The sequence below is a fragment of the Physella acuta genome, unplaced genomic scaffold, assembly GCF_028476545.2.
Source record: "Physella acuta isolate Inbredline_101_S28 unplaced genomic scaffold, ASM2847654v3 ptg000865l, whole genome shotgun sequence".
Classification (NCBI taxonomy): Eukaryota; Metazoa; Mollusca; class Gastropoda; family Physidae; genus Physella; species Physella acuta.
The window spans coordinates 1-10,717 of NW_026732382.1; the positions used below are offsets into that span (position 1 = coordinate 1).

Below are 10,717 nucleotides of genomic sequence, written 5' to 3' on the forward strand. Positions count from 1 at the left end.
ATACAACACGAGATTAGCTCGCACTCTCGTGGACACTCCAGCAAAGGTCGCTTCCATGTAACTGTTATATGAGGGTCATGACCTTTAGACAATGGTACACGAGAGGTCACGTGATAATGACAATCAGTCCCCTAATGCATCCCTTGTATAGCTAGATCCTCCATTAACTGGTGTGACTAGTTTTCACTCTGGAATGTGGGAATTTTGTTGTTTGAACCTCCTAAAGAGAACTGAATTAGATTGGGATTGTTATAGTTTAGATGAAACAACATTCATTGATGCGTTTATTCAAGCTACATCTTGAATAAAGCTAACCGTAAAGGTCAAAATGTTGTTGAAGGTTAACCCAAACGTCAAAGATCTGAACAATTAAATAATATAACTTTTATTTTATACCTGTCTTTCATGTCCAGTGTGCATAGTGTTTGCCGTGTTAAACATGCTGTTGTTGTCTTTGGCAACCAACCAAAATCGTCCTTCAAACATGATTTTTTTTTTTTTTTGCTTTAAGCTACGACAAATTTTGTCTGGTTCATATGCCAGGTTAATTTTTTTTTTCATGTCTGAAATTTTTTACACGAGTAAAACGTTTGGATGGTCGAAATATTTGATGCAATCCAACCACAAAATTGATAGTTGTGTCGTTCGAAGCTAATTTTGTTTGGGGGGGGGGGTGGGAGGGGGGAAGGGGGATTGTGGGATGAGTCACGTTTAGCTCTTGTATTTCACTAAAAGGTAACCAGATTTACTGCACGTCTGTCACAATTTGAATAGGACAGCAGTAACATTTTACAGTTGAGCGTCTTATGTTATAAAGTAAAAATCTCCAAACAACAGTACACCTGAGTTCAGCTTGAAATGTACTAAAGCCGTGAACACAAATATTAAGACCGGAACATTTGTAGTCAAAGGGAAGCCACTCGGCTATCTATGATCAGCGGAGATTTATTTGAGTGGTTTCCCCTGACAATTTATGCACTGTCTAGATACTATCACAGAGGAAACAAGAGTTTCCGTTGCCTCAAGACCTGGCTAGTCCCTGTGATTAGAAACAAACGTTGTATTGATCGAGATGTGGTATGTCTTCGTTCAGTCGCGGAAGTATTTCGGGAAAGTTCTAGAGGAAGATTGGTAGGGCGGATATTGCCTTAAGCGTACACCTGAAAAATTGTGATAGGTGCGTTCCAGACGAATCGCAGAACAAACTGAAGAAAACATTTTGTTTAAACCCAATCAAGTGACATGATGTTGTGATCGATTCGCCTTCATTAGTGTACCGATCATAATCGATTAGATTAGTGAACTCAGATTTTTAACAGAATATTTTTGCAGTCAGTTGTTATTTTAATACAGGAGGTTGTTGAATATGAACCAGAGGTGTCTTTTATTTTTATTTATTTTCCGTTAGTCAATCGGGCAAAAATGACGAAAGCCAACTAAAGATACTACCTACCTAATATTTGTCTGGGGTCTGTTTATAAGCAGGCCGTAAAATTGTTGAGCTTATATATCCTCAAAATAAAAAATAAAAAAAACTGGGGGGATATGTAACAAGAAGTCAACTCTATGGAGAGTATATAAGGCAGTCATAAAATATACACTGGCAGTACTTATAATGCTATAAAGTGCATAAAGTAAACCGCAGTCAAGTACGATTAGTTTATAGGCCCTACCTACTACTCAATAAATCAAAGATTGTTGCAAAAACTTGGAGCCCCAGTCACTCTATTTGTTCAGACAGTCCTTGTATTGTAGGTCCCATACTTGTTTGGAAAAATGCGAACCATTAAACAACTTTTTAGTACAGCCCTTGTAATGCAGGTCCCATACTAAGTTGGAAAAATGCGAACCATTAATAACTTCCTAGTAAAAAATGCGAACCATTAATAACTTCCTAGTAAAACCACTTTTGTTTTTGTAAAAATATATGGTAGATTGTAGAAATATATAGTAGATCACGCCATTTAATACAATTTGTATTCCACAGGTAACCCACCATATGTGAGTGTCTCAAGAATTAACACGTAGAAATGAGATTATTTATATGAGGGTGTTGTGTATTGAAGGCACTACCGTATCCCTGACCAAGAAACCAATGGACTACAACAGAGAAACAAGCTAGTCACTGGATCTACACGAGCAGGAATGTCACCCTTAGCACAGTATACACTGCTGTAGATTGTAGGTTCAAATCTCTTGTAACTTACTGAACAATTTATCCCCCGGCCACCCCATTCCATCGCCATGACAACCACCTGTATCGGGAAGTTCTGGGCTGTGACGTCATTCCTAGCCTCCGCCGCCATCGCTGTCGGTTATTATTTCCCTTACTGGCTGCAAGGGAACTTCGTCACGTTCGACGGGGCGGAATTCCCGATGTACTTCGGGATTTTCCGTCGCTGCACCTACCCCCAACTGCAGGCCGATGGCACCGTGGGGGTGGTGGAGGAGTGCGGGAGGTACTCGACGTTCAATGACATTCCCTCCATCTTCTGGCAGGTAAAGCTATTCACTAAGACAGGGTAAACAACTAATGACACGCGACTAATTACGGTACCTATTTTATCATTGATATTATCATTGACTAAACCAGCCTCGTGACCCGTCGCACTAAACGAGGAATGATTGATGATTGTGTCGTGTTCGTTCACAGATTGGCACTGTGACTGTTGGCACTGGCGCGTGTCTGTCACTGCTGCTGTCACTGACAGCACTGGTCTCCCTCTGTGTGCGTGACATCATCACGGTGAGGCTGGCCAGGTTAACTGGCGTCATGCAACTGTGTGCAGGTAGGTTCATGTGACGTCATACAGGTGTGTGCAGGTAGGTTCATGTGACGTCATGCAGGTGTGTGCAGGTAGGTTAATGTGACATAATACAGGTATGTGCAGGTAGGTTAATGTGACGTCATACATGTGAAATATAACAGTAAAACAAGGAGCAATATAACAGTACAACAAGCAGCAATATAACAGTATAACATGGTGCAATATAACAGTATAACAAGCAGCAATATAACAGTATAACAAGCAGCAATATAACAGTATAACAAGCAGCAATATAACAGTATAACATGGTGCAATATAACAGTAAAACTGCGTGCAATATAACAGTATAACAAGGTGCAATATAACAGTATAACAAGGTGCAATATAACAGTATAACATGGTGCAATATAACAGTATAACAAGCAGCAATATAACAGTATAACAAGCAGCAATATAACAGTATAACAAGCAGCAATATAACAGTATAACTTGGTGCAATATAACAGTATAACACGGTGCAATATAACAGTATAACAATGAGCCCAAACGTCTATGTTTGCCAACAGCTCCGACACTGCAAGCTGTTCTTGACGTCCCAACTTTCTACTCAGCCAACATAACGTCATCCACAGCTGAAATAGACTTGTCTGAACCATAAATAAATCTGACACGTAGTTGTTGTTGTTTAACAGCTAGATAGTGATCAGTGTTGAGCTAGACATACACCGTTGTAGCTTTCAGTACTCACCTCTAATCTAATCCGCTACGGGGGAGGGGGGGGGGGGTAGTCTGACGTTAGCAAACGCCGCTATAGGGGCGGTTAGACAAAAGTGAGGCGGGTGGTGGGGCGGTTAGAGCCAGATGATCCCATTCATCTGGTTCCCATTCCCCATAAGCCATGTGGTCTAACAGAACAGGGCTGACGTTTGGCATGGACTAGGTGGCATCGAGCCAGTTGTACAATGGTTTTGCACTTCTCTCCCTTGCTAATTGTTTACATTTGTCGTGAAAGGGGAGATAACATGTCTATTTACCAAACTGCTGGGGTGTTTATTTATACAAAGTTCAATCTGTCTTCAAATAGACCCAAGATCAAACAAAAACGAAAATTAAAAAAAAAAATTCTGCTAATGGTTTTGAGTTTTTGATTTTTGTAGTTCTAACGAGAGAATTAAAAAAAATAGTATAATTGTTGGATGGAGCCTTTACCAGAGATATCCTTTTTGATGTATTTGACAAAAAACCCGTATCTTGGTAATTTAATGAATAATCGATGACTCTTCTGTGATTGGTTAAGGTTAAACCCCTCGGTAATCCCAATTTTTTTTTTACAGCTCTACTTAAAAACCTAAATTCCACCCCCCCCCCCCCCTTTCTCCTCAGCCCACCACGCACGCCGAGAAAAAAAAATCCCTTGAATCATTATTTAATTACACATTTGCATTTTCAGATTGGTTTTTAATTTTTATTTTTTATTTATATTTAGACGTTTTGTATTAGATCTATGTATAAGTAAACCATCTTAAATGAATGAAAGTATGCTACAAGTGATAAAGAAATATTACTATTGTAAATCTGTATCAGTCCTCACAAGCCGATGATGAAAACTGTAGTACTAAAGGGAACACACAACTGACGCTATAAATTACGTGTCTGAGGCAAAAAAAAAAAAAAAAAAAAAAAAAAAAAAGTTAAACCGTGTCATAAATGGGTCCATGATCGTGTCATTAATGGGGTCCATAATCTTGTCGTTAATGGGGTCCATAATCTTGTCATTAATGGGTCCATGATCGTGTCATTAATGGGGTCTATGATCGTGTCATTAATGGGTCCATGATCGTGTCATTAATGGGGTCCATGATCGTGTCATTAATGGGGTCCATGATCGTGTCATTAATGGGTCCATGATCGTGTCATTAATGGGTCCATGATCGTGTCATTAATGGGGTCCATGATCGTGTCATTAATGGGGTCCATGATCGTGTCATTAATGGGGTCCATGATCGTGTCATTAATGGGGTCCATGATCCCTTTTATTAGGATCACGACCATCTTTATGACCTCACTCCACCTGCCTATAGTGCCCTATACGTGTGTCAGTTAGACTTTTTCAATTAACTAACGAGTTATGAATAGTTGCGCAAGGTACACGAAACGCCTATACAAGTTGGATATGTATGAGCTTGGTAAACCATGCTGGTGTTTGAATAAAGCTGAACCTAATTGGTCTGAGCTCAGTCTTTTCTTGAGCTTAGAGCTACACACAATTTTAATTGAAGCGTGACAATAGAATTTAACGGACTATTTTCTTTTGGCAATCAACCACATCATCCAATAAAATATGTTAACTTTAACCACAGCACCTAATAAAATATGTTAACTTTAACCACAGCATCCAATAAAATATGTTAACTATAACCACAGCATCCAATAAAATATGTTAACTATAACCACAGCAATCAATAAAATATGTTAACTATAACCACATCATCCAATAAAATATGTTAACTTTAACCACAGCATCCAATAAAATATGTTAACTATAACCACTACATCCAATAAAATATGTTAACTATAACCTCAGCATCCAATAAAATATGTTAACTATAACCTCAGCATCCAATAAAATATGTTAACTATAACCACAGCACCCAATAAAATATGTTAACTATAACCACAGCACCCAATAAAATATGTTAACTATAACCACTGCATCCAATAAAATAATATGTTAACTATAACCACAGCATCCAATAAAATATGTTAACTATAACCAAAGCACCCAATAAAATATGTTAACTATAACCTCAGCACCTAATAAAATATGTTAACTATAACCACAGCACCCAATAAAATATGTTAACTATAACCACAGCACCCAATAAAATATGTTAACTATAACCACTGCATCCAATAAAATAATATGTTAACTATAACCACAGCATCCAATAAAATATGTTAACTATAACCAAAGACTCAATAAAATATGTTAACTATAACCACAGCATCCAATAAAATATGTTAACTATAACCACAGCATCCAATAAAATAATATGTTAACTATAACCACAGCATCCAATAAAATATGTTAACTATAACCACTACATCCAATAAAATATGTTAACTATAACCACAGCATCCAATAAAATATGTTAACTATAACCACTACATCCAATAAAATATGTTAACTATAACCACTACATCCAATAAAATATGTTAACTATAACCACAACATCCAATAAAATATATTAACTATAACCTCAGCATCCAATGAAATATGTTAACTATAACCACTACATCCAATAAAATATGTTAACTATAACCACAGCATCCAATAAAATATGTTAACTATAACCACTACACCCAATAAAATATGTTAACTATAACCTCAGCATCCAATAAAATATGTTAACTATAACCACTACATCCAATAAAATATGTTAACTATAACCTCAGCATCCAATAAAATATGTTAACTATAACCACTGCATCCAATAAAATATGTTAACTATAACCACAGCATCCAATAAAATATGTTAACTATAACCACACCACCCAATAAAATATGTTAACTATAACCACACCACCCAATAAAAAAATTGTTAACTATAACCTCAGCACCAAATAAAATATCATTATATAAAGGCTTGTAAAACAATATTACACAATTTAATCAGTGTTAAAATATGTTTATAAAATTGTTTTAAATTGATACGCTGACATATTTGTGTTTGATGTTTTTTCTGCAGGTTTGCTTGTGGGTGGGGGTGTGGCCGTCTACCCCTACGGGTGGGACACGTCCCAGGTGCGACAAGTGTGTGGAGAGGACTCGGACATTTATAAGCTGGGTAACATCTGTTTATACACTGGGGTATTGGGTTAGGTAGTTGGTCGAAAGGTCGGACATTTATAAGCTGGGTAACATTTGTTTATACACTGGGTATTTGGGTAGTTGGTCGAACGGTCGGACATTTATAAACTGGGTAACATCTGTTTATACACTCAGGTGTTTGGGTAGTTGGTCGAACGGTCGGACATTTATAAGCTGGGTAACATCTGTTTATACACTCAGGTGTTTGGGTAGTTGGTCGAACGGTCGGACATTTATAAGCTGGGTAACATCTGTTTATACACTCAGGTGTTTGGGTAGTTGGTCGAACGGTCGGACATTTATAAGCTGGGTAACATCTGTTTATACACTCAGGTGTTGGGTTAGGTAGTTGGTCGAACGGTCGGACATTTATAAACTGGGTAACATCTGTTTATACACTGGGGTGTTTGGTTAGGTGGTCGAACGGTCGGACATTTATAAGCTGGGTAACATCTGTTTATACACTGGGGTGTTGGGTTAGGTGGTCGAACGGTCGGACATTTGTAAGCTGGGTAACATCTGCTTATACACTCGGGTATATTGGTTAGGTAGTTGGTCTAACGGTCGGACATTTATAAGATGGGTAACATCTGTTTATACACTCTGGTGTTTGGGTAGTTGGTCGAACGGTCGGACATTTATAAGCTGGGTAACATCTGTTTATAAACTCGGGTGTTGGGTTGGGTAGTTGGTCGGACGGTCGGACATTTATAAGCTGGGTAACGTCTTTATTACATACCTTAATATTTTCGTACTTCTGGCTGGCTAATTCGATGTGCGAACGTATTGTGTAAAAAGGTGGCCAGGTACTGTGTGTAAAGCTTGGCCAAATTGTGTAGGTCTTACAATGTGATACTGGCCTAGAGCACTCGTAAAAATACGCCCTATCGTATTACGTTTTGTTTATTATTCGAAGTCTTCAAAGCTTCAAATAACCCTGCAACTATTTGATTCATTATTTGAAATGAAATTTAAAAAAAAAATATTAGTATGCGTTAAATTACACAAAGAATAAAGCAAACATTACGTTTCCTTAGTATTATTCAAGTTTTCTCGGAAAGCAAAATTTACAAAAACAGGTTTTTGAATCACTTCAACGATAATTTAATTAAGAAATATTTTAAACTATGAAAAATACAGAATTGAAAGTATGTTTTCCTCGAAATTTAAACATGATCGATTAAGTGTTCGATAAATCTGTCATATTTTAACCCTCATTGTTTTTTTTCATATTCAGGTAACTGTTCTTTCTACTGGGCCTTTTACCTGACGGCCGTGGGGGGAGGGCTGACCATCCTCTGCTCCACCCTGGCATGCCACGCCTACAAACACAAGATGGGGACACGGGCCATCTATGACGTCTGAATGGGCACGGGCCATCTATGACGTCTGAATGGGCACGGGCCATCTATGACGTCTGAATGGAGGAGATCAAACAATTATTAACGGCTAGACACTAGTCAGGCGCCAGGGGATTTACACGGTCTATATACAAGTTTTAGGATCCCGACAAATACATGATGTCTAATTACAAGTTAGGATCCCGACAAATACATGATGTCTAAATACAAGTTAGGATCCCGACAAATACATGATGTCTAAATACAAGTTAGGATCCCGACAAATACATGATGTCTAAATAAAGTTAGGATCCCGACAAATACATGATGTCTAAATACATGTTGGGATCCCGACAAATACATGATGTCTAAATACAAGTTAGGATCCCGACAAATACATGACGTCTAAGTAAAGGATCCCAAAGAATGTGTTGTCTTCACTCACATTAGGACCCGACAGCCTGTATGACATCTTACTTCAGGTTCACTTACCTGGCAAATTGCGCTATTTATAGTACCTGCGATTCTAGCTTGACCAGTCCGGCACTAATGGCCAACAAATCGTCGACACAAATACTGTTAGCAGATTGATATTATCTATTGTATTGATTGTTTAGATTGTGATTTTGATTTGTGTGGATTAAGTGCAATGAAAAACTTATAACGAAATCTCAACAATTTTGAAAAAAAAAGTTTAATGCAAAACGATTTAAGCTTCTTTTGAAATCAACAGGGGTAGATTGATTGACGACTACAACAGATAATTTATTTAGTTTTGGTATCAAATTTTTGAAAAGTCAGTGTCTGTTAAAAGAATTAATTTTTTTTTAAAAAGTAAATATATTTGAATTAGCAGTGAAAATAAATGATGATTGAAATGTAGCGATGGTCGCAGTAAAATGTAAGAAATGTGGTGTGCCTGACTCACGTTAGGAAAATTAAAGGCGACTGGGGTTTGTACTGATGATATGCCAAAAACAATTTAAACAGGTCAACTCTAGTTCACCTGCACCGTGGTGTAGGATCCACGTAACAAAAGGCTTATCGTTAACCGCATGGTCAAATTAGAATTAAATTTCCCTTTTCAAATGATGTGATATTGTTGAACTAATAGAAAGGATAAAATAATTATATTTTTGAATTATTTATAAAGCTTGTCACTCGTAACAAAGTCGTACGCCAAATTAATAAAACTATTTATAAACAAATACCGCCGAGCGGAAATAGATTATCAATGTATATGAAAATGTATTCGCTTTGTACATATATATGTATATGTATTGAATATGAAATTGTATACGTTAATCTACAAACTAAATGGCAAGTTATACATTGTTTTCTACATTAATTGTCGTACAGTGCTGTTAAATTACATTTTATGTTTGGTGTCTTGTAAATAAAGCGCGTGTTGACAATTTAAAACGAGTAAGATTTGATGTTAAATTTATTTAGCACTGAGGCGATGGTCAGTAGTCATTGATGACTAGTGCTAACGTTTCTCAACACAATATTGACATCAGCTCTACATTTTTTTGTAAACATTCCAGCTAAAGCACGTGAAGTTGACACATCCAGATCTGCGTGAGTAGCGCACGTGCTTATTTCTCATCATGTTTACTACGTCAGGTGTGCCACACAATAACCAGCTAAACACATACTCACTACACACAAGCCATATTTGTACACACTACACACAAGCCATATATGCACATATTACAAGTAAACAATCTAAACATACATTGTCAAACAAGTGCATTACATATGTCAAACATCTGGTAAAACAAAATCTCCGTCTCCATGGCAACAGCTGAGGACAGCAATAGTTTAAACAGGTTACACATCGTCAGATCTCCCCAGCATTAAAACGTATGTATTCGTCAGCGACCCCCCACCCCCACCACCAGCATTAAAACATGTGTATTTGTCAGACCTCCCCAACATTTAAAACGTTTGTATTTTTCAACAACCCCCCCCACCCCAGCATTGAAACGTGTGTATTTGTTATACCCCAACCCCCTCTCCGCATTTAAACGTATGTGTTTATTAGACCCCCCCCCCCCCCCAGCATTTAAACGTGTATATTTGTCGGCGATTATAAATCATGAATCAATAAAACAAGCGGTGCTTGTGTGTGTGTGTGTGTGTGTGTGTGTGTCTGTGTCTGGAGCCAAAGATCGATAGATCGATACACCTTTAACATATCACCCCTGCCAGCGACAGCACACACAACAGGAAACAGGGAAGTCACAGACAGGTAACCACCGTTCTATCATCATGTTGGGTGATTTATTTAGCCTAACACTTATATTTAGACGTGTTTCTTCACATAACTTACACTATAACAGTGAGTTTATCCATTGGTTTGGTATATTTAAACGGTACTATTATAAATGCAATTTCTTTATAAGTAGTATAACGGTTATATTTAGACATTTGGATATACACATTAGTAGAGTCTTATCTAAAGATTGTAGACCGCAGATTCACCAGATGTTTGACGAATAATTATTAGGCCTTACCCACGCGAAGTTTGTTGTGTGTTGATCTTGATTGAGGCTAAAAATAGAAAACGCTAGACGATTCCACATCCGGGTGGTATTGTGTAATGGATATTGATTGATGGATAGTTGCCCTTTAAAATCATAGGTAGCCGGATAATGGTAAGCGATTGTTTTTTTAAACAGCTTACGTCTTGAATCCATTTAAATATTCAGCCAAATCGCATAGAATAAAAAAAC

At 37.4% G+C, this 10,717-nt stretch overlaps 1 protein-coding gene across 1 annotated transcript; it reads left to right on the plus strand.

Annotated features, from left to right (window-relative positions):
• The first annotated feature begins 1,993 nt into the window (after positions 1-1,993).
• LOC131952313 (LHFPL tetraspan subfamily member 6 protein-like) lies at positions 1,994-9,377 on the plus strand. Its single transcript, XM_059314922.1, has 4 exons — positions 1,994-2,499; positions 2,654-2,789; positions 6,518-6,616; positions 7,877-9,377. Exons 1-4 carry the CDS (start codon positions 2,245-2,247, stop codon positions 8,002-8,004), a joined length of 618 nt encoding a protein of 205 aa, XP_059170905.1. The 5' UTR covers positions 1,994-2,244; the 3' UTR covers positions 8,005-9,377.
• The last annotated feature ends 1,340 nt before the right edge of the window (positions 9,378-10,717 follow it).

Excerpts from the sequence above, each read along its gene's own strand:
- LOC131952313 (XM_059314922.1), top strand. The coding sequence starts at position 2,245 with ATGACAACCACCTGTATCGGGAAGTTCTGGGCTGTGACGTCATTCCTA. Across the intron at positions 2,500-2,653 it reads TTCCCTCCATCTTCTGGCAG|ATTGGCACTGTGACTGTTGG; the intron begins GTAAAGCTATTC and ends GTTCGTTCACAG. Across the intron at positions 6,617-7,876 it reads CTCGGACATTTATAAGCTGG|GTAACTGTTCTTTCTACTGG; the intron begins GTAACATCTGTT and ends TTTCATATTCAG.